Genomic DNA, 25,546 nt, shown 5'->3' with positions numbered 1-25,546 from the left:
ACGCAGTATCAAAATCTAATTTAATATTTTGTCCCACTCTAAACCAACGATCTTTTACGATCTTCAGCGTGCTAAGCCTCTCTATTCGCCAGGTCCCGATGGAATTCATGGCTGTGTTCTTAGTTTCTGTGCGGAAGCCTTGTGCAAGCCTCTACTAAAACTGTTTACCTTATCTCTGGAATCTTCACAGTTCCTCCATATATGCAAGGAGTCCTTTGTTATTCCTCTCCATAAAAAAGGTAACAAATCGGATCCAAGCAATTACAGAAGAATTTCCAAATTGTCGGCTATCGCTAACATTTTTTAAAAATGTTATCACTCCTCATTTGCAGCACATTTGTTGGTTTATATTACCATGATAGCACGATTTTCTAAAACGCAGATCAACAACCACTAATCTTTTGGAGCGAACTTCAAAGGAATTGGATGATCCTTACATGACTTAACCCTTATTCAATTCGCTAGTCCGTCCAACCGAATGTATTGAATTAATTGAATTTATTATGTTCGTTATTATAATATATAAAAACAAAATCATAACCAACCATATTATAACAATAATGAATGGTACGGCTTGAATAATAGCCGGAAGTTTGTAGTGCTTTAAACTCTAATTTTATTAAGACCGATCAGATTTAAGCAATAAAACTGAAACTTAGAGACGAAAGCAAACGGGTAAATTGTTACGAAAGTGTTAATCTATGATTAGTTAATTTTTGATAATAAGTTTTATGGGGTGTCGGTCTTAATTTTAATGTTATACAAAATATTCAATACGTTTAAGATCGCTGATTGGTCCTCGATTTGTAGAAGTAGTCCTATAGGGTCCACGGAGGTAAGATAAATGTGAAAACTGATGACTGTGAACAGAAATGGCAAAAACCTTAGGTGTAAGATTAGAGTGATATATATATGTGCATTCAGAAATTATATACATATATATTATATATATAGTGACATATGTAATGCTCAACCACATAACATATATCTACAACATATACCAGCCACTTTATATAAGTTAACAACGGATACATTTTCTGTCAGTGTAAAAACATTTGCGCAACAATATCTTGCTGCAACTTTGCGACAATTTTGTAGACGTCCAAAAATTCCAAAGCGCAATTTCCGAAGAACAATATAAACACGAGCATCCGGCTCGACCCCCACTCTTAGCCCAAAAGTGCCGATCTTGCAGATCTGGCACTTCTGCAGCTGCCTCCGTCGTCAACCAAAGCTGACCACAGCGCCGCCGCCGCCGCCGACCACAGCGCTGCCTCTGCCCACCACAGCGCTGCTTCTGCCGACGACCCACAGCTAGATTCAGGGTAGATTAAGAAATAAGAATTCAGTCCCAATTTGACGTTCAATAAAAACGAACTCTGAAGAGTTTAAACTTGTAAAATTTAAACTCGAATTTAACTGGCGCCCGAACAGGGACCAGTGAGAGGAAATCCGATTAAGTTCGATTAGCGCAGGACGATTATCCTGCGCGACTCCACTGGTCAACACAACGTCTAAGTCGCGGGGACTCCTTCTCTAATACGGAAGCCGGCAAGGACAAAAGGTCAGTTAAGGCTACTGATCCATCGGTGGACTCGTGTACTGTCTGGCCCGCCTGCAGGACAACTCCATTAGGTGTGCGTCGCAGGATCCTCAGTAGCTGAGCAAAAGGGAGAAAATCCGGACCACCAGGAGGAGCCACATCAATTCCTAAGTTAAGTAATAAGTGAATGCCAAGAGCAAACAAAGCTAACGAATAAGCAAAACGAAATTCAAATTCAATTCAACAAATGCAAAAGTAATAGTGAGATAAGTGAATGCAAAACGCAAATTTTAAGCAAACAAAAATAGTGAATAAGGAACCCAAAAATTTAAATTCCCAATACAGGGCAAAAAATAATAGAATTTAACAAAACAATACCCGAACAGGAAAAATTTAAAAAAAAAGTAGCTACAGTGAAAAAATTTAAATAACCAAAGAGCCCCACTTCCCACTTCGAATTACAAAACCTAAAACCATAATTTTAGGGAATCAGGAAAATTTATTAATACAACTATCGGGATTTTAATTTCAATTAATAATACGGGTCTTGACAATAGATTCAGTATTAGGCACTTGAGTGAATAATATTATTTCGGAAAATCAGATGGCTAATCAGCAAAACCTAATTAGACCAGCAATTATTCCCGAGCAGCAGCAAGCCGAGCAAGTGATTTTGGCTCAACAACAGCAGCAGCTTAGAGTAGCTCAAAGGCAGAGTCAGCATGGCAGCTAACGAATTACACGCAACCATTACACATGTCTTGAATGAGCAGTTGCCAATTTTATTACGACAAGCTCAGAACCCAGGGTTCGATTTTTCCGCAGCCGTAAATCAGGAGATTTCTCCAGAATTTCCGGCAAATCTTGATGGGTTAGATAGAGTGCCTGACATTGTAAAAAGCTTAAGAGAATTTTCGGGAAACCCAGCAGAATTTAGTTCCTGGAAAAAGGGAGTCGATAGGGTTCTGAAAACGTATGAACACACCGTGGGTACGGCGAAGTATTTTGGCATTTTGCATACCATCCGCAAAAAAATCACCGGTAATGCAGATGTTGCATTAGAATCATATAATGTTCCGCTAAATTGGCCCGAAAATTCCAAATGCCTTACTTTACATTACGCAGACAAGAGGGATCTGGGAACACTTGAATATCAAATGACAACGATATGCCAGGGACCTCAGCAATCAGTGGAAGAATTCCACCAAGCAGTCTATAAACACCTTTCATTAATTCTAAACAAGGTAGGCTGCATGGAATTAGGAGCTGAGGCAGAACAGCTGATGACAAAGATGTTTAGGGATAAAGCTCTGGACACATTCGTGAGAGGACTCCGCGGAGATCTGTCACGCCTACTGGGAATGAAGGAGCCTACTGATTTACCCTCCGCTTTACACCTTTGTCTTAAGCTAGAGAATCAAGCATTCCGCGCTAATCACGCTACCGTTAAAGGACCGCAAACAGGGTTTAGAAGCTCAAGTTACCGACCCACTATGCAAACTCCATTAACACCGGCAAGGCTGGGACAATGGGCATTCCCAACTGCAAATGCTCACACCAGGATTCCGTCTCCATTATTTAAACCTGATTACAACGTATTTAACCAACCGCGTCAGCAAATGCCTACCTATAATCCCAACCGACCCAGTCCAACCTGTAATACCTTACCAACCAACTCGGCCATCTGCGGCAAAACCTCAACCGAGACCCGAACCCATGGATATTGATAAATCCATGCAAAGGAGACAGGTTAATTATATGAACAGACCGAACCCTCTTTCAACTGGGAAAAGACCACCATACCCTCTAAATGAAGCCACGAAAAGATTATCCTGAGATAACCGAAGAAACAAGCCCATCCTTGGAGGAATACGTGGAAATCTTAAACACCCAGGACGTGGTACAACCAGACTGCGTCGAGACTCTAACAGAATACGTAGACGCCATCGACCATAACGAACATGAGTACCAGTACGATTACACCCTTATTAATTTTTTAGAATAACCGATTCCTCCCTACCTTACTTTGAGTGTAGATCGAGGAATGGAGAAACTCTAAATATACTAATAGATACAGGTTCAAATAAGAATTACATTTCACCCAAGTTCGTAACCAACCCACAAAGAAATAAAACCCCTTTTAATGCCACCCCAGTAGGAGGCAACACCAGAATTACACACTACATAACCATAAAATTCTTTGTGCTACCTACACTCAGTACATTCGACGCAATTTTGGGGAACGACAGCTTGAAAGAATTAGGAGCAGTAATCGACACTAATACTAAGACTATGTCTTTTAAAAATGGTAATTCACTTCGTATAAAGGAAAAGAAATTCGAAGCCGTCAACCTTATAGTTCCTAGAACAGAACATCTCACATCTCAAAAAACAGAATTATATGGAATTATATTATATTATATGGAAAATTACAGAATGGTAACGGACTTCAGGAATTTAAATAGTGTGACAGTAGCCGACAGATACCCAATACCGGACATTAATTCAGTACTAGCTCAATTAGGACACAATAAAATGTTTTCCGTCTTAGACCTCAAGAGCGGGTTTCACCAAATCGCTTCAAAGGAGAGCGATATGGAAAAGACAGCATTTTCTATCAACAACGCCAAATATGAATTCACTAGGCTCCCCTTCGGGTTGAAAAATGCCCCAGCTTTATTTCAGCGAGCCTTAGATGATATTCTCAGGGAACACATAGGAAAAATCTGTTACATTTATATCGCCGATATAATTGTTTTCAGTAAGGACGCCGAGACACATTCACAGAATTTAGACAAGATCTTTGACACGCTTTGCAAAGCCAATATTAAATGCAATCTTGATAAGTGCGAATTCTTTAAAAATAGGGTCGAATTTCTAGGATTTGTAGTATCAGACAGAGGAATCGAAACAAGTCCGACTAAGGTAGAAGCTATCGCTAATTATCCTTGTCCGAAAACACTGAAGGAATTGAGATCCTTTCTTGGTCTATCCGGTTACTATAGGAGATTTATAAGGGGATATGCTGCACTAGCGAAACCCCTTACCAATTTATTAAGAGGTGAGGATGGCAGAATATCAAAGAAAGCATCATCAAGGAAAGCTATTGTACTTGACGATGAAGCTAGGCAGGCATTCATTAAGCTAAAAAACACCTTAATTTCCGAAGACGTAATATTACATTATCCAGATTTTAACGAGGAATTCACACTTACGACAGACGCTTCTGACTATGCGATCGGGGCGGTACTTTCTCAAAAGGACAGACCGATAGCATTTTTATCTAGGACTTTGTCCCAAACGGAGGAAAACTATGAAACAGCGAAAAAAGAAATGCTGGCCATTTCATGGGCAGTAAAATCTCTTAACGGATACCTCTATGGGGGTACTGAGGTAAAAATCTATACAGACCGCGAACCTCTAACACACGATTGCAATTGGAAGGGCGGTATAGCTATCAGAAGATGGAAATCACACCTCGATAGCTATAAAAAAAAAATTCTCTACAAGCCAGGGAAAGAGAACGTAGTGGCCGACGCACTGTCAGAATACCCAAATCAAGCGAAGTAAATTCTGTTACCATGACACAACATAGCGCCAAAACGTCTGGACACCATCTTATTCCCAGCGTAGAGGTACCAATTAATGCTTTTAAAAACCAAATATTTTTCCATGAAAGTAGACCATCTGAATTTACTAAAATTTTTAAAATTTACTATAAATTTACTAACCCATTTCCCACCTTCCATAGGCACACAAACTCTAGACCAGAATTCCACAGAAACGATTTGATCCAGTTACTAAAAAGTTACTTAAACCCATCCGTGATAAACGGAATTTTTACAACTGAAGCATTAATGGGACAAATACAGGAAATTTACCCAAAACACTTTGGGACCTTTAAGGTTAGATTTACTCAAACAAAGGTAGAGGATGTGGGAAAAGATACGGAGCAGGACGAATTAATTTGATATAGAAAATCAAACAATGCCAGGTGTGCAAGGTAACGAAGTACGACAGGCATCCACCAAACCCACAAATTACGGAAACCCCTATACCGGAATATCCTGGACATATAATCCATATCGATATATTTTCTACAGAAAAACATTTGGTATTGACAGCAATAGAAAAATTTTCAAAACTGGCACAAGCTAAAATTTTAAAATCAAAAGCGACAGAAGACATAAAGAAACCGCTAAGCGACATTTTATTTTATTATGGGGTACCAAAATTCGATGTAATGGATAACGAGAAATCATTCAATTCGGCAACCATCACCTTCATGCTAAGGGACCAATTAAATATAGAAATCTACAAAGCCCCACCTTATAAAAGCTCAGTTAACGGACAGATAGAGAGATTTCATAGCACACTTTCAGAAATTATGAGATGCCTTAAATTAAAACAAATTCATACCACGTTCGAAGATTTGCTAAACAGAGCCGTTTACGAATATAACTACACGATACATTCGGTCACAAAAAAACGACCGTTAGAAGTATTTTTTGGCAGGAATGTGACCACAGACCCAGAACAATACGAAAAAAGCAGACAAGACAACATAGAGAAACTTAAGCAGAAACAAATAATTGACTTAGAAAACCACAATAAAGAAAAGCAACCCATTAAAACGTACTTACCGGGACAAGAAATAATTGTCAAAATAAACACTAGACTAGGTTCCATATTATCTCTCCGTTTTAAAAAGGAATTCGTCAAGGAAAATCGGAAAACAACGATAGTGACCACAGAAGGCAGAATAGTCCACAAAAGCAACATTAAAAGCGATTAGTCCGAGAAATACTTAGGGAAATCAATTGTCCGAATTAGTCCGGGACGGTAAACAAAACACGCATAGCTCTAAATTTTGCATTTATATTGGATTCTCCTTGACGTCTCCATATTACATAATAAAACTACCCTCGTCTACATCGTAAAAATACCAGAATTAGAACCAACAAATTATGAGAATTGGATCGTAAAACCAGTAATAAAAAATCAAAGAATTGTCCACTTAGAAACTAACGAAATTTTTGTCTACCGAAATTTAATAATAGCCCTACCGTATGACTGTACAGTATTAAACCATATAAAAATATGTAGTAAAGAGAATAGTATCGATATAAGAGAATCAAATTGTATTGCAAAATTAGTTCAGGGAAAGGAAGCGCTGTGTGACTACAGCAACGCAGATCATATCCGGCAAATAGAGGAAATCGACACCGGACTTGTATTACTCAACAACTTTAACGGCACGATCACAGCGAACGGTACCTCCCAAAAGACGGTACATTTCTGGGACGAGACTATTAGGATCAATAACAGGAACTTTACAAATAAGGAGACGACGGTTATGAAGCCAGGAATACGCAGAATCCAGATTACACCTCAAGAAGGAAGACGTCTCGAAGTCTTATCCCTAGAAGCTCTAAAATCACTACACATTAAAAACACGAAATACCTACAAACAATAGAGAGCGAATCGCTAATAAATCGCATCGCGATATTTATAGTGATTTGCGCCTTCACGCTCATCATATCCATCTTTAAATTCATCTGCAACAAGAAAGAAACAGTAACAGTAGAAATCCAAAAAACCCTGCCTCAGGTCCAATATAGGAAGACCAGCAAATTACCTGAATTCAACAATATCCCATATTTCTAACGCTTGTTGGGGACAACAAGGATTTTGAGGAGGGAGAGTTAACAACGGATACATTTTCTGTCAGTGTAAAAACATTTGCGCAATCCAAAAATCCACGTCCAAAAATTCCCAAGCGAAATTTCCGAAGACCAATATAAACACGAGCATCCGGCTCGACCCCCACTCTTAGCCCAAAAGTGCCGATCTTGCAGATCTGGCACTTCTGCAGCTGCCTCCGTCGTCAACCAAAGCTGACCACAGCGCCGCCGCCGCCGACCACAGCGTTGCCTCTGCCCACCACAGCGCTGCCTCTGCCGACGACCCACAGCTAGATTCAGGGTAGATTAAGAAATAAGAATTCAGTCCCAATTTGACGTTCAATAAAAGCGAACTCTGAAGAGTTTAAACTTGTATAATTTAAACTCGAATTTAACTTATATTCTCTTACTTTGCAACAATAGAACATAGAACCAAGAATGCATTAGCACATAAGAACCCCAACCTCTTGGTGACAATAACAAATTCGGCCGATGTAAACAATTTAGCATAAACATCCGCAATCTTATTCGTTATACCCACTAGAAGGGTGAAAACTGCTTACACAGCTTAAAGGGTCAAAACTTTCCACGTAGCTCAAACTCGGCTGATCTGTATCCATGCGCAATCCACTCAAGAGAGCGCTTAATTAAATAACAAAACATTAACAATAAAACATAACACACATTAAATAAATAAACATAAATGAGAGCCTATGTACGCTCAATATGAAGAAGTAAAAAAGCTCAGCCAAGGGTTTGCTAAGCGTTCGCTTTGCAAATTAGATTTAGATTTTATTCATACTTCAATTGTGTAAGACGTGAATATGTCTCCGACGTTCGCTTAAGTTTTTGATTAATAAAAATATATTTTTTTGTTATAAACCAAAAAACCGCGAAGTTTTAATTGGCGCAGTCGGTAGGATCCACGTATGAACATAATCTCTTAGAGCTAATAGATTAGTTCGAGATTAATGAAGCGCAGCTCGTGGCGAACAAAGTTTCGTTTGTGCTTAGGTTTATACAAAGCAGATCCGCAAAAGAATCTATGTGACAAAATATTTGTGAATAGTTATCTAACTCTCGATGTTGGATACTGTTAATACAAATTAAAAACTGCAAGTGACCATTAAAGCGTGACCCACCAAAATAAATAAAAGGTGTGACTGTTACCAGGTCAATGTAGCCCATCTAAAATTGATTGGACCGCTACGAAGGTGTGTGAATCTTAAAATTAAAAAAAAATAAAAACCCCGGTATTAACCTACCGAGTGATTCAAAAGCAAAAATCAACAATAGCCAACAACATGGCACAACCCAATGAACAAATTATGATTCTATCCGAGTTACATTTGAATCAGGCTTTGGGCCAGATTCGCCACATCCCAACATTTGACGGTTCCACAAGAGAACTGGCATCATTTGTGAGACGTGTGGACTTCGTGATGTCCCTATACCCGACAACAGACAAGAGGCATCATAGTGTACACAGTGCCATCGAGATGCAGCTGTCCCGACACGCACAAGAAGTATCCCAGCTACAACAGTGCAACACTTGGGCTGAACTGCGATCAGTCCTCATTGATGAATTCAAAACCCAAATCCCATACGAAGAGCTGCTAAGAAGACTTTACAACACACGTCCACACGTCTCACAAATGATGCCAGTTCTCTTGTGGAACCGTCAAATTCAAATGTATCTCGGATAGAATCATAATTTGTTCATTGGGTTGTGCCATGTTGTTGGCTATTGTTGATTTTTGCTTTTGAATCACTCGGTAGGTTAATACCGGGGTTTTTATTTTTTTTTAATTTTAAGATTCACACACCTTCGTAGCGGTCCAATCAATTTTAGATGGGCTACACTGACCTGGTAACAGTCACACCTTTTATTTATTTTGGTGGGTCACGCTTTAATGGTCACTTGCAGTTTTTAATTTGTATTAACAGTATCCAACATCGAGAGTTAGATAACTATTCACAAATATTTTGTCACATAGATTCTTTTGCGGATCTGCTTTGTATAAACTGAAGCACAAACGAAACTTTGTTCGCCACGAGCTGCGCTTCATTAATCTCGAACTAATCTATTAGCTCTAAGAGATTATGTTCACACGCGGATGGTAGTATTGTGGTAGTATTCGTAAGTTTGTAGAAGAACTAGAAAATAAGATGTTCGAAATTTCAAGTAAATTATCACTAGAAAATAATTATACAAATACAACTCTTTATACCGCCGCAATGGCTAATACTATAAAAGATGTAATTTATAAAAGAATTCCAGACAGAATGTTCATGACTTTAGCAAGATACGACATTACAACATTATTAAGACAAGTAGCGCAAAGGGAAAACCTTCACGAAACAATTGTATTAAATACAGAAAAAGCTAATGCCAAATCAAACAGTCCATCTACATCACAAAGCAGTAGTAAAAATAATGCTTCTCAAAAGAATAAAGGAAATAATAATGACCAAGGTACAAAACCTTATTATATTCAAACACAGCAAAATCAAAATCAAAATAATTATGCAAGTAATAATTCAAAAAAAGTTGAAAATAACCAAGCGACACACAGTGAGTTCAAACAAAAGTTAGACCAAGGTAGAGCGCAAAACGCTCTAAATTATCAAAAACCCATATCTTATTCTACTACTAACCAACCCCAAAAAAGGCAGCGTGAAAGTTCCAGTGGTCAGTCTAAAATGGACACCAGTGAAAATTTTCATCAACTTGCCGCGGGATCGGAATCAGAAGTAGAAGAAGAAGAACCTACCCATTCATACAAATAACTATGAACGATATCAAACACAAATGTTTGATTGACACAGGTTCATCAATAAATTTGATGAGTAAAAATTTTTTCAATTGTCTGATTAACTCAAAAGCTCCATAGGATGTACACACAATAAACGGTCAAATTATTTTAAAATCAAAAATTGCATTAAAAGCTAGTAAACTATGTCCGAAAAAGCAAACATTTTATTTACATAAATTCTCAGAAAAATACAATATTTTGTTAGGCGGGGAATATTTGGAAGATTCCAAAGCAACTATATGCTATACATCCAATACAGTTACTTTAAATAAATACACATTTAAATTGCAACTTGAAGATATTAATGAAGAAGAAGAAACACCTAAAGAGAGTTTAAAAGAAAACCTGTTAGATTCCCCAAATATTGAGTAGTCAATTATGTAATTGACAACGAACTCAATGAAACAAATGAATTTCGACTTGATCATCTAAGCGATGAAGAGAGGAAAGCCCTCACAAGTGTGTTATACGAGTTTAGTAACATACAGTACAAAGAAGGTGAAAATTTGACCTTCACAAGTACAACTAAGCATGTCATAACAACTAAACACGAAGACCCAATTTACAGACGTCCATACAAATACCCACAAAGCTTCGACGAAGAAGTCGAAAACCAAATGAAAGACATGATGCAACAAGGCATCATAAGAAAATCGAATTCTCCGTATTGCTCTCCGGTTTGGGTAGTACCCAAAAAGCCAGATGCATCGGGAAAATCAAAATTTCGCATAGTCATTGACTATCGCAACCTCAACGAAATAACCGTTGATGACAAATACCCAATACCGGTAATGGCTGAAATATTGGACAAGCTTGGAAATTGCCAATACTTTACAACCATTGACCTCGCAAAAGGTTTTCATCAAATACAAATGGATGAAAATTCCATAGCGAAGAAAGCTTTTTCCACCAAAAATGGTCATTTTAAATATACTCGAATGCCATTTGGTTTAAAAAATGCACCTGCAACTTTTCAACGTTGCATGTTGATACGTTAATATACAAAAACTGTCTCATATATATGGATGACATAATTGTGTATTCCACTTCATTGGAAGAGCACATAATGTCTTTGCGAAAGGTATTCTTAAAGCTCAGGGAAGCAAATTTTAAATTACAGCTAGACAAATGCGAGTTCCTTAAACAAGAAACTGAATTCCTAGGGCATATAATTACAACAGATGGTATTAAACCAAATCCAACAAAAATTAAAGCCGTTGTGAATTTCCCTATACCAAAGTCCACTAAGGAAATAAAATCATTTCTCGGTTTTTGCGGTTTTTACCGCAAATTTATTCCAAACTTCGCTAAAATAGCAAAACCAATGACATTACGACTAAAAAAAGGCTCAATAATAAATATCAAAGACTCAGACTATTACTTAGCTTTTGAAAAATTAAAAGTGTTAATAACGTCCGATCCCATATTAATACACCCAGATTTTAAAAAGTCTTTTTCACAATTTTGCTATAGGCGCGGTATTATCGCAAGAGCATAAACCTATGCAGAGCTCGTATCTGGCAATACTATACGTAATTTGAAAGGTCTTGACATAACCTACAAAACGACGCTATGCATGATTAGTTTGGATATTGCGTTCAACAGTTATAGACGTGTAAACATGGAGTTCACTAACGCCGAAATTCGCGCTATTTTAAAGTTTTCCTTCGTTAAAGGGAAATCCGCTAGAGAAACGTTCCGTGAGATTAATGGTGTTTTGGGGGATGGTACTCTATCACTTTGAACCGCGGAGGAATGGTTTCGACGATTCAGAGCCGGTGAAAACGACACCATGGATAAGCCAGCCGGCGGAAGACCTGTGACGACAAATACCGATCAAATCATGGAATACATCGAGTTAGACCGGCATGTGGCATCTCGTGACATCGCCCAGGAGATGGGAGTTAGTCACCAAACCATTTTAAACCATCTGCAGAAGGCTGGATACAAAAAAAAGCTTGATGTTTGGGTGTCGCATGATTTGACGCAAAAAAAACCTTCTGGACCGAATCAACGCCTGCGATATGCTGCTGAAACGGAACGAACTCGACCCATTCTTGAAGCGGATGGTGACTGGCGACGAAAAATGGATCACATACGACAATATCAAGCGAAAACGGTCGTGGTCGAAGGCCGGTGAATTGGTGGGATTGGAAGGGAATCATCTACTATGAGCTGCTCCCATATGGCCAGACGCTTAATTCTACCATCTACTGGGAACAACTGGACCGCATGAAGCAGGCGATCGACCAGAAGCGTCCAGAATTGGCCAACAGGAAGGGTGTAGTGTTCCAACATGACAACGCCAGACCACACACTTTGATGATGACTCGTCAGAAGCTACGGGAGCTCGGATGGGAGGTTTTATCACATCCACCATATAGCCCGGACATAGCGCCAAGTGATTACCACCTGTTCCTGTCCATGGCGAATGCCCTTGATGGTGTAAAGTTGAACTCAAAAGAGGCTTGTGAAAAGTGGCTGTCCGAGTTCTTCGCAAATACGGAGGGGGGCTTCTACGAGGGAGGTATTATGAAGTTGCCGTCTAGATGGAAACAGATTATCGAACAAAACGGCGCATATTTGAACTAAATCCGATCACTGTAACACTTTTTATAAAGCATTGAATAAAGACAAAAAAAAACGGAAGGGAGATATTTGACAACCTATTATTTATGTACTAAAAGAAGCGTAATTTTTTTTCATAACGAAACAGATTTCCTTACATTTTTGTTTACATTTACATTGTCAGTCCGAATAACATAACTAAAGTTATGAAAGCAAACATCAAATTAAAAGATACTGAAACATATTCAGAATTTAAAGAAATAATTATGCCGCCTTGATTGAAGTTAGCAGTAGAGACTGGCTGGAAGCGAAAAGAGCTCTCTTTAAAATTTTCAATGAAATGGGAAAACCGTCCGAAATAAAGGCCGATAAAGATTCAGCTTTTATATGTTCCGCGTTACACTTATGGCTTAGGTCCGAAAATGTGAATATAAATATCACAACAAGTAAAAATGGAATTTCTGACATTGAAAAATTCCATAAAACAGTCAATGAAAAGTTAAGAATCATTAATAGTGAGTCCGACCCGGAAAATAAGATAACACAATTTGAAACTATTCTCTATGTATATAATCATAAAACCAAACACAATACAACTGGTAGAATACCAGCTGATATTTTCATTTATGCAGGAACACCTGCATATGACACCCAAAAGGAGAAACAATCAAAAATAGATAAGTTGAATAAAGATAGACATAGCTATGAAGTAGATACCAGATATAAACAAGCACCATTCGTAAAAAGTAAAACAACTAACCCATTTAAGAAAACAGGACGTGTAAAACAAATAGATGAGAAACATTACGAAGAAACAAATAGAGGAAGAAAAGTTGAACATTATAAATCTAAATTTAAAAAACAAAAAAAAAATTAATAACAGTAAATACAATTCCAGCTCAACTCCCGAAAATCAAGAGGAGTCCGATTAAACAGTTATTCATAATAACATTTATAATATGTTTCGTCCGTGCCGTCCGTGGTCAAAGCCTAGAGGTGAACCCAATACAAGCTAAAAATGGATATCTTATATTTAAAACAGGATGAATTAATATACCTTTAAACTATGAATATCACTATTTGTCCGTAAACTTAACAAAAACCGAACAAACTTTTGCAGATTTAATTAAACAAGCTGAAGAATATGGTACTATAGCCCAAATCCAATATTTAACTGAAAAATTAGACAGAGATGAATGGAAGAAGAATAATAAAACGTAATAAACGTGGGTTAATTAATATTATAGGTACCGCATATAAATACCTTTTTGGCACTTTAGATCAAAATGACAAGGAAGAATTAGAACAAAAAATAAACGATCTTTCTCAACATAGTATTCAAATTATTGAATTGAATGAAGTAATAGAAGTACTCAATAGAGGCATTGAAGTAATCAACCATTTAAGCGCAATAAGTGAAGGTGACAGAAGATTAGAACTTTTAATATTTAATTTACAACACTTTACCAAATACATTGAAGATATAGAACTTGGTATGCAATTAACCAGACTTGGTATTTTTAATTCCAAATTATTAAAACATGATCCATTATCACATGTAAATTCCGAAAAAATGTTAAATATAAAAACTTCAACGTGGTTAAAATCAGATGCAAATGAAATACTTATTCTTTCCCATATTCCTAGAGACATTATAAAAACTGCACTTTTTAACATCGTACCATATCCAGACGAAGATAATAATATACTTATAGAAAATGTAAATGATAAATATTATATTCAAGATAATCAAGTTTATAAACAAAACTCAAGAAAACCAATAATAAACAAATGTATTACAGGAATATTAAATCAAATACCAACAGAATGTAGATATTCAAAAACACATAACAATATTGGAATAACTTATGTAGAACCAAACATAATTTTAACTTGGAAATTATCAAAAGTTGTATTAAATCAAAACTGTATAACTAATAGAGAAATTATAATAGAAGGAGACAATATAATAAAAGCTTTTAATTGTTCTGTTCAAATAGAAAACATATTAATCACAAGCACAACACTAGACTACACACAAACGGTCTATATCAATAACAATGTAACAAAGTTAGAACCATTATCATATCTACACGCTAAAGAAATAATTAAGGAACACACTAATACATACAACACATTACAAATTGTTACATTAACTATACTTGCTATTATAATACTTGCACTTATACTATGTTTTATTTATAAATATAAAGGCATTCCAAAAAAATTAATTGTTAAGTATAAAAAAGAGAATTCAGAACAAATAAAACAACAAAATAGTATAACAACAGAAAATATAAATACAGTACCTGATACTAATCCTGTATTGTATCCTAGAATATCCGCCTGAGGACAGGCTAAATTTTAAGGGAGGGGTAGTGACATATGTAATGCCCAACCACATAACATATATCTACAACATATACCAGTCACTTTATATATTCTCTTACTTAGTAACAATAGAACATAGAACCAAGAATGCCATAGCACATAAGAACCCCAACTTCTTGGTGACAATAACAAATTGGGCCGATGTAAACAATTTAACAGAAACATCCGCAGTCTTATTCGTTATTCCCACTAGAAGGGTGGGTGAAAACTGCTACACAGCTTAAAGGGTCAAAACTTTCCACGTAGCTCAAACACGGCTGATCTGTATCCATGCGCAATCCTCTCAATTAATTATATTACATTATATATATATGTGTCGAATATGGAATAGCATCTCCGCAGCTATAATGACAATTTTGCGAATTTTGGTGAACTGATGTTTATATTCATTAATGGAATTAGCTATGTTAGGCTAAGAAAGTATGAAAGGGTATTTGGTGAGGAGAGTTTCATATGTAAAAGCAAACAAGATAATACTTGTATATTGTTGTTTTGAGCAGATTTAGAAAAGGTCGCGTCACATCCAGGTGTCATACAAGAATCAACAGCGTGTAGTAATAGCGAATGGAAATAAAATGTACAATATTAATTCTAAACCAGATTTCGTCCGAAATCCGACTCCGTCCGTCTCATTGCTTTTGTGGGGGGACAGCCGGTTCTTTGTGCGACACATAACCAAGTTTACTGCTTCTGGCCTTAAGCTTGAATTTATAAATATATTCCCCACTTTGAATCTAGTCAACGGCTTCCTTCACGTTCCGGTTAAACCAATTTTACGAAATTATAATTCTTTAGATAATTGTTTTTCGTATTTGCATGCTGCTTTTACAAAATTCAGTATGCGAACTCTGTTTTCATTAATTAAATGGACGGTACAGTGTGAATAGGTACAGCCAGAATATTGAGAAAGGATTTCCTAATTTAAGGGACGTCTTATAGGTTGCTTTTAAAATGGATTAGGTAAGTACAAGACTATTACTTAGCAAAGTACTGTTTGCGTAAAAAGTGATTTCTTTTAGCCCAATATAAAAGACGCGTAATTCGTTGGGTTATATAAATGCGCGACATAAATTAAAGGACAGGAAATAAAATGTTACAGCCGCAGAATCTCATCAGAAAGTATTTGTTCATTCCGAACGTTAAAGATATGACGGGCCGAATTATCAATAGTTGTATTAGATGCATGATCTTTAACGCCAAAGCAGGCAATTGACAACGTACTGCGAGTGATTAACATCTAGCATGTGCTCATTGAGACAGGAGTAACAATCGGAAACGTCCAAGTCAGAAGGTTTCACAAAGTCATCGTACCAATGTCACCTACAAAAACATTGTTTGGTATGAATACGTGGGAAGCAACAGCTCAGTGATAAGCAAAGCAAACACGATGATAAAGCCCTTCATGCTTTTAGATTGAGTTGATTGAGGTTGACAATGAAAGCATCACAAGAGCAAGTTGTTATGGCCTACACGGTTGCTGCCAAGAATTATTGGAACGACGTAAAACGCATTAAAGGTAAATACAGACTTAGACGAGTTTTCTATCGACATCGAAGAAAATTCATAACTAGCGTTCACACTTCGTTGATATGGCGTATTGTCAGCTGTTTTATGTTTACAACGAACTGCAATGGGAAATGACTCACAATTGAAAATCATGAATATCGAATAATTCAATAACAAACCTGTATGTAAGGAGAGGAACACGGGAGCGATAAACGCTAGAAAAATATCAATGCAGTTTCTAGAGACGCGGATGCAGTGCATGTTTATTTAAGAAGATTGCCAGCTCACCGTTACGCTTACAATCCGCCAACAACTATCAACGACCACGGTCTTAAAAAATGTTTTGAAATTTTAGGGCGAAATTGAAGACAGTAGAACTATAAAAATTAAAAATAAAACCAACCTCCAAGCATCGAAAATAATGTAACCAACGGCTATGATAATTTTCTCCAACTTTTCGACAACTATTCCAAACAATTAAAAAATATCAAAACCTTTTTAAAAAAGTATTACATGCTTAATTTCAACTTTCTAGCTTTTATAGTTCTTGAAATCTCGACGTTCATACGGACGGTCAGACGAACATGGCCAGATCGACTCGGCTGATTAAGATTAAGAAAATATATACTTCGGACCATTGAAATAATGCCTTCTACCTGTTCCATACTTTTCATCGAATCTAGTATACCGTTATACTCTACGAGCACAAATACGATAAGAAAACTACAAAAAAAAAAACAGCAAACTCTATAAACACCCTACACACTTACTTCTTCATCACCAAATGTATCCACTAGATACCAGAACCCTATCAGCTGAAAGAACCAGCAATCACACATACGGAACAAACTACATATTCAGAACGACAACTTTCTAAGCAAAATTAGGATCAGAATATAGAAAAAAAGAAAGGCAAAACACATGCCTTAGTAATACCAATGATTACGCTAAAAACAAAAACCATAGAGTCCCTCTCACCGCCTTAAAAGGCAACCGGTAACCCTTATCGCTTTATTAAAGTTATACATTTTTTCTTTAGCTGCCAAATGCTATATACAGGTATACATCTTTATATACTTTCCCTTAATTTATACATATGTTCAATATAATTTTTTAAAATATTAATATTATCCTTGAAGAAGCATATACTCTACATTAAAAATGTTTATTAAGAACTTTAGTCTACACATAATATCAGTACAAGAAACCAACATACTACACGCCAATTGCATCCACATACCCATAACGTTTTTCATAAACAACCGTCACTCTACAAGTGCAATCTTTTAGTATACAACTTAGTTTATTACTTAGCAATTACAACTTAATACAGACGTAGAAGCCTTTCGAATTCAGCTTTATCTCAACCTACACGTATATCTCCCCTAATACAAATTTCAGTCCAAACATCCTTCAAAACCTCCTTTCACCAACTTTCATCCTACACTAATCCTTGAAGACTTGAACAGCTGTACCCACATTGGTGATCCTTAACAGCTAATTTTAGAGGGAACATCGCAGGAATTTCACTACAACTAAACCAGTCACCGATAGCTCATTTAAACTGCCCAACCGTAACAGAAGACAGGACTTTATCATAAACCGCCTTCGACAAAATTGGCCTTAATATACTGCGAAATTATCCTTAAATTCCTTGTAATGTCAAACATTATATAAAAAATTAAATAAAAATAGTTATAAATTTATCTAGTGCTAATGCTCATACCAGTTAACTTGCTTTAAAGTAATAAATACGGAAATATTTGCATTTTATGCTGTCCATTATTTCTATCTTGTAAATTTTTTTGTATATTCTTAACAAATTTTGGGTTCTCTTCCTGGTGTACTCGATTGTCGAACTCGACTATAGCGTTCCCCATTTTTTTTATTATTATTATTTTTGCGAAATAATAGATTCCTAAAACAGTATATAAGAAAGGAAGCGTTCTGACTCCATAGAATATACATACATTTTCTGTCCGGATCGATTAGGTCGTGCCACTCCATCGAGTTTAAAATAGTCGAGCACACTTAATCTAAAAAAGTTAAAAAATTAAGACTAATCATGCAGATTCTAAAAACGACATCCACACTCTAACGTACACAAATTAGGCAGATTTTTCACATTCACTCTCCTCATAAATTTCCCGATTTTTTCGTAATAATTGATATGCCAATGTTTATTGATGTGCCAAAAACATTATGGAGCGCACACTCTAACGCTCACAAACTGTTACTTTTTTTTCTTTGTAAATTTTATATTAATCGAACATTACCACACAAAAAATATGTCTCGCCGAAAAAAAAAGTTGTTGTGTGTTATTATTTGTTTTCCCGATTTTTATTGAAGAACAACAAAAAAAAATGTTCTATGCCCTCTTTAAAAATAACCGTTATTGTATGGTCTTCATAGCATCCGCTTTCCTAATTGCATTGTATGTATGTATATATCTATAAAGTATGTATACACAAATAAAAAAAGCTTAAAAATTGTTTAAAACTGTGGGCGTGAGAGTTCTTTGGGGTTTGTGGGCGTGCCAAAAAGGTTTTTGGCCAAACTATTTAAATTTACAAGATATAACGATATATTCAAAAATGTAAACATATTACAACATTTTACAAAAGTGGGGGCGTGACAGTTTTCGGCGGTTTGTATTCGTTAAAGTGGGCGTGGCAACATTTGGTAAAATACTTGCGCTTCGTCTATGTCTCTGAATCTGCGCATGCTTTTATAGTTCATGAGATCTCTACGTTCATACGGACGGACATGGCCGGATCGGCTCGGCTATTGATCCTGATCAAGAATATATATAACGCGACCTTATATATAAGGAAACGTGACGTTCTGCTTGTTACATACTTTTCAACGAATACCCTTTTACTCTACGAATAACGAGTATAACAAAAAGCCACAATACTTCACTAAAAGTAAATGAATAAGTTGAGAGAGTTAATAGATATGTTAATGATATGTTGTAATAGCCGGTTTTTTCTAAAAATACATATATAATGACACATAAAATCCGACGATTCGCTAAAAATGGGTCTAAAGAAATTTAAAGAAATTGAAATTGTAGACGGTTTGTTTTGTCTGCAAGCAAAAATACTTATCAAGACATTGTTGTTATTCAGAACATAGATTGTGTATTTTGTGTAATTGTGTATATCGAATAAGAGCACTTTACGATTTCCTAAGCCAGATATATTACATAAGCGACCGAATTTTATCAAGCTAAAACCGAATTATATATTGTCAAAAAAAGGTGCATACCAAATTATAACGATTCAGGATTGACTTTATACTTTAAAGTTTTGGGCAGATATCTTTAGGGCTGAGACACAAGTTTGCGTAGACACGAATGGAGTGCTGTTGGTAGTGATTAAGAATATATACATACTTTAAGTTCTAGCGATGCAACGTCGGACTGAAAGCAATATAATTTTCATGGGAAAACTCTTCGGAATCCAAGGACCATCCGGGTTAGACATTTATTGTAATCAATTAAATTGGAAAAAAATTAAAACAAAGAAGAGAGGGCGTGACAAATCGAAAGAAATTTACCAAACTAACAAAAAAATTAACAAATTTCAAAACATTTTTCAAAAGTGTGGGCGCCACAGTTCTGGACGGTTTGTGGGCGTTCAAGTGGGCATGGCAAAAAGTTTTTTTTGCTAATCGTTAGAAATTTAAAAGACTAATAAAAAAAATGAAAAACAGTATTTTTCAAAAGTGTGGGCGTGCCAGCTTTGCCGATTTGTAGGCGTGGTGGCGTAGTGGGCAACATCAATTAACAAACTTGCGCTGCGTCTATGTCTCTGGAATCTGCATGTCTAATCTCAACTTTCTCAGCTTTTATAGTTCATGACATCTCGGCGTTCATACGGACGGACAAAAAGAAGTCCATGGCCAGATCGACTCGGCTATTGATCCTGATTAAGAATATATACATATACTTTATATAGTCGGAAACGCTTCCTTCTACCTGTAACGTAATTTTCAACGAATCTAGTATACCCTTTTACTCTACGAGTAACGGGTATAAAAATTAACGGTTTGAGGGCATTCGAGTGGGAGTCACCAGAATCTGCATACTTAATCTAAACTTTTTAGCTTTTTTGTCGCTTTTAATCGACGAGTAATATGTATTCAAATTATATTTCATTCGATTAAAAAATACAGTGCCTCAAATATGTTAATTTGTCATTATACTTTCTTCGCTCTTTAATCTATACGTTTGTATATCTTAAATACTTTGTATCCAATCCGTTTAGTTATTGTGAAACCTTTGATTGGTATATCAGGCGGTATTATCTGACGGTTACAGCAGAATCTCATTTCCATCCACAGTAAAGTCAAGAGAAGACGCAGAAATTGGCAAAGAATAAAACAAAAATATATTTCAACATTTTACAAAAGTGCTGGCGTGTCCAACATTATATTGGAATATCAATAGATATTGGGAAGAAATATTAAAAAGTAAGCAACAGGCGTTTTGGGGCTGTTTGTGGGCGTAAGAGTGGGCATGGACTTCTTTTTAAAGCATACCTACGTTGCGTTTATGTCCCTTTAATATCCGTATATATTTATAATCTACATGCTGAATCTCAACATTCAAGCTTTTATAGTTCCGGAAATCACAGCACTCATACTGACGGACAGACAGACGTACAGATCAACTTATAACAATAATGATAATATTCACAAGGTTATAGACATACTGCAAAAACAAGTTTTTTTTTCAGTTTGGCGTTATCACTTTCGTACCACAATATGAAATGACGCCAAAGTCATATCATATTATGCATACAAACACTTCAATAATATATAATAAATATTTATTTCGCAATATGAATCAAAACCGGAAATTTTTAATCAGGTTCGGTTTAAAAACTAACTTACAAACTACTTCTTTCGTGTTTTGCGCCAATAGACAATTTCAAACCTTTTGCTGCGACCGTATCCACACTACATGTTGACTATTTTTATAAGCATATTACTAGTTAAAATAAAGTGAATAACTGAGTGGAAAAACAGAAATATAAACTCTATTTAAGTCAAATGGCATTTAAATTTTGGACCTTTAAATTTGGAAGATATTGAGATATTGTTGTAATAAAAAAATTAGTGTCTTTTTCACAGTTCAAAGTTTTTGGAATATTATTATTATTAAAAATGTATATTATTACGAAATACATATCTTTTCAAAAATAATTGAAAAATAATTGGGTTATTACACACACAATTTTTGCCTGGGCGAAGCAATACCGACTTGTCTAATTGTTTCTGAACCGATTGTGGGTTTCGATTAAAATATGAGGTTTGAGATTTCTTGCACGTAGATCATTTTTTAATATTGCCCAGATCGTACACTTTATCTGTAATTCGCTATGGTTTTGATTAAATTTGAACAATAAATCGATTATACATTTTCAGGTTTTTTATCAGAGAATATTTTTGATCACAGAAAATGTTTTTACCGATCGTGCTTTTTTTACTTTCCATAACATATTGATACATATGAAACAAAAAAATCCATGCGGGAGATTATTATTAGTGAATAATCTCCTATATTAGTAAAAGGGTATACTAGATTCGTTGAAAAGTATGTAACAGGAAGAACGAATCGTTTCCGAACTGGCCATGACCGTCTGTCTGTCCGTATATTTGTTAATGTTAAATGATGTTAAAGACTGCACGCCCACACTTTTAGAAATTGTTTTAATATTCTCATTTTTTTATTAGTCTTGTAAATTTGTATCGAATTGCCACGCCCACAAAACTCAAAAAAATGGCTCATCCACGCTTCTGAAAAATGTTTCGAAATTTTTTGTTACGAAATTTTTATTGATTTGACAAAAAACTTTTTGCCACGCCGACATTAAGCTCCACAATCCGCCCAAAACTGTCACGCCCACACTTAAACAAGTTCTAAGTTTTTTTTTTCCATTTTATGCATTTATTATTATTAATTTTATTATTTTTTCCCAATTTCTCCAATATTCCAGATAATGTTGAATTTTCTCGTTCGGACTTCCAATGACTAAGTAACGGGTATCTGTTGATCGGGGAACTCGACTACAGCATTCTCTCTTATTGTTGTATAATTTTCTGTTTTATTTGTATTATTATGTTGTTAAAATAATGTGTGATGCACATAATTTTTTCTTGTCAGTATCATATTTGTGTATAAAATAAGACTATCAGATCTATTAAATATGCGTTTCTGTGCTTATACAGTCGATAACAATAAATTAAGCTGGTTACAGCCGTCATGTGCCGCCAGTATCATTGCATATGTATTTAAAGGCAAAGTATGTATTAAAGATGGCAAATTTTTTTAAAGTTGATTCTCAACTAAATTTCCAAGTAATAAGAAAATAAACAGACTTAGCTATGTCCATATATCGACTATCCAGTAGAGTTTGTGAAGCTGACTACTACTAACAAAAAATAAAACCAATCTGGAGTGAATTACACTTTTTTTTTAACTTTTTCTTAACCTAAATTAATATGTTGTTTTGTTAAAAATGGTTTTTTTTTTTCTTACAAATTTTTAATTTAAGCCTAGTGTTCAATACTCTTGGTTAATTTTTTTTTAACGATACTCAAAATGGCAATATATAACGTGCATAAAATTAAATTACAAGTTCTACATACAATAAAAAAAAAAGTAACGACGTTTTATTGGCAGTACGATAAATATTTTTATCGAATAATGATAAAATTTCATTTTTATTCTAATATATCTAAGAAAATTTAAAAAAAGTTTGAAGAATTTTTAATTGCCAGTTTGAATTTAAGAATAATTAATTTAAAATAATGAAGTATTAAACTGTATGTTGATCGATTTGATATCCCCTAAAATTTTACCACACGAATATTTGTTTTGTTTATATAAGCAAGGTTGCCATTGCAATTTAAGGTCACCTTTGATCATTGTCGCCCTCTTCAGCATACTATGCAACAGTAAGTCAGTCAAACAATTGCACTTGTCTCACGCCTCATATAAGGAAAGTAAAACGTTTTAAGTGTTTCAGTTTCTGGTTGTTTGAGTTTGTTGTATGGTCAAGTTCAGGGTCGAACGGAATCCGTAAGTAATTAATATAATTTGTTCGCCATATTTTGTGGTTTGACAAGATACTCAGAGAAATCTGGAATCCGAACTATGCCATTGTTTTTAATTTTATTCAATTTTGCTATTTAACAATCAAGGCAAAATCAAGCATAGTGCTATGCTAAACAACTTTAATGACTCTTTATTAGGTTTTTGTTGTTTCGCAAATGAGAACGAAATAACAAAAATGTGTAAGTTTCATCGAGAAAGCATGGGTCTCTTTATTCATTATAACTTACGGGTAGGAACTCGATTCCGTTTGCCTTGGATTGGCTCGTTGAAAAAGCTGCTTAGTATGTTTATCGGATTCATTGAACGATTTGCCTTGAGACTTTTGCGGCGCTGAATGCGTTGCAGGGCTACCTGAGCGGCACAAGACACCGCAGGATCTGCATCAGTGCTCAACCCACATCCAGGGGCCACCGCTGACTGCCGCTTAATGCTGGCATCTACGTCTCTTGAAACTGAACTATATCGCCGCGCAAACATTTTGCTAAACTCCTTCATATTCAATGTTGGTTTTCTTTTTTTAAATCATATATAGAGTTTAGTTTAAAATAATAGTCCAATTTATACTATTGATTTCCTTTTCTGCCACGGCACTTAATAAACTTTTGTAAGTCTATGCTGCTGCAGCTTCTGGTACATACGAGTACAATTTATTTTATCAAGGTATCTTTATCCCGTATCGCGTTGTCGCCCGTTCGCAAGCATTGCCCGCTTATGAATGAAAGCACGGGCGACATTAAATGTTTAGTATTATCATCAAAAGAGCACAATCAGAAAGAGCGACAAAAGGAGAGGATCAGAGAGCGCCCGTACTTACAGTCTAGGGTCGCGCGGATCGACAGCTCAGCTGTTGCATTGTTTTCTGCCGGTCTTCTGATCTAGGAAAAAGCCAAAAATCAATAGTTATCTTAAAGCAAAACCAGTTTAAGACTTTGTTGGAAGTTCGCTGCTTGGTCGAGGGCAAAATACCATATCAGCTGGGTTTTGCTTAAAATTTACATTATATTGCTCTGTAATTTTATTTATCGAATTATAAATACCCTAAATTACCATTTGTCCGGTTGTGTAATAGAGTAATTAAATATGTACACTAAAAAAAGGGTGGCCCAAATTTAAGAGCTGAGGACCTTAACAATAGTCGTGCGCCTGAAATATTAAATATCGTCACTGTAATAAAAAAGTTAATACAAATAAATTTGCCACCTTAATATCAGTTTGAATGCTTGTATGAATGCATACATATTCATTACATCAGGCGTATATATAAACCTGATATGTTTTGCGTATGGGATCATAAAGTACATGAAAATTCCTCCCAATTTTCTTTTTGTAATACACAGTTCTCGATATTAAGATAAGTTTATATAAATTCAATGGAGCATGGCTAGATAACTTGGGTTTTAAGCCCGACTAAGAACACCCAATACATATGTATTACGAACCTTATGATGTCTAAAACGCTGGATATTGCAGTTATGTAAATACTTTTAACTAATACTCATACCATATACCCATATACATATATATCACATATACTGATTCCATATACTTTTACTCAATGAGTAACGTATTGAAATATAACCTATCCTTATTTCCTCTAATCACTAAGAAAATAATTTATTAAGATTTCCATTAAACGCAAAAACTGAATTATTCTTTGGGATTAATAAAAAAATATATTGAAAAAACAAGGCTACAGCTACTGGCAATGCAAGAAATACATTTTAGAGAAAAACAAAAAATTAAAAATAAATCAAATGCCCGTGGACAAAATATTATTGGCATATGTATGTACATAGAAAAAGAACAAGATATAATGCTACAGTCGAGTTCCCCGAATATCAGATACCCGTTACTCAGCTATTGAAAGGGCGAACGAGAAATCTCCTAATTTTCTGGACAATCGGTAAAAA

General features: G+C 35.5%; 1 protein-coding gene across 1 annotated transcript in view; it reads right to left on the bottom strand.

Moving 5' to 3' along the window:
- The window catches only part of LOC26526761 (scavenger receptor class B member 1), a 155,876-nt gene extending 131,483 nt beyond the window's left edge, over positions 1 to 24,393 (bottom strand). The window contains exon 1 of the mRNA XM_026982870.1: positions 23,864 to 24,393. Coding sequence (XP_026838671.1) covers positions 23,864 to 24,131 — 268 coding nt within the window. The 5' untranslated portion in view covers positions 24,132 to 24,393. The remainder of the gene's footprint in view (positions 1 to 23,863) is intronic.
- Between the last annotated feature and the right edge of the window lie 1,153 nt (positions 24,394 to 25,546).

This window comes from Drosophila erecta, unplaced genomic scaffold (genome assembly GCF_003286155.1).
Source record: "Drosophila erecta strain 14021-0224.00,06,07 unplaced genomic scaffold, DereRS2 tig00000246-arrow-arrow-pilon, whole genome shotgun sequence".
In the NCBI taxonomy this organism is placed as follows: domain Eukaryota; kingdom Metazoa; phylum Arthropoda; class Insecta; order Diptera; family Drosophilidae; genus Drosophila; species Drosophila erecta.
The sequence above is the reverse complement of the archived record's forward strand: the minus strand, read 5'-3'. Positions and strand labels throughout refer to the sequence as shown.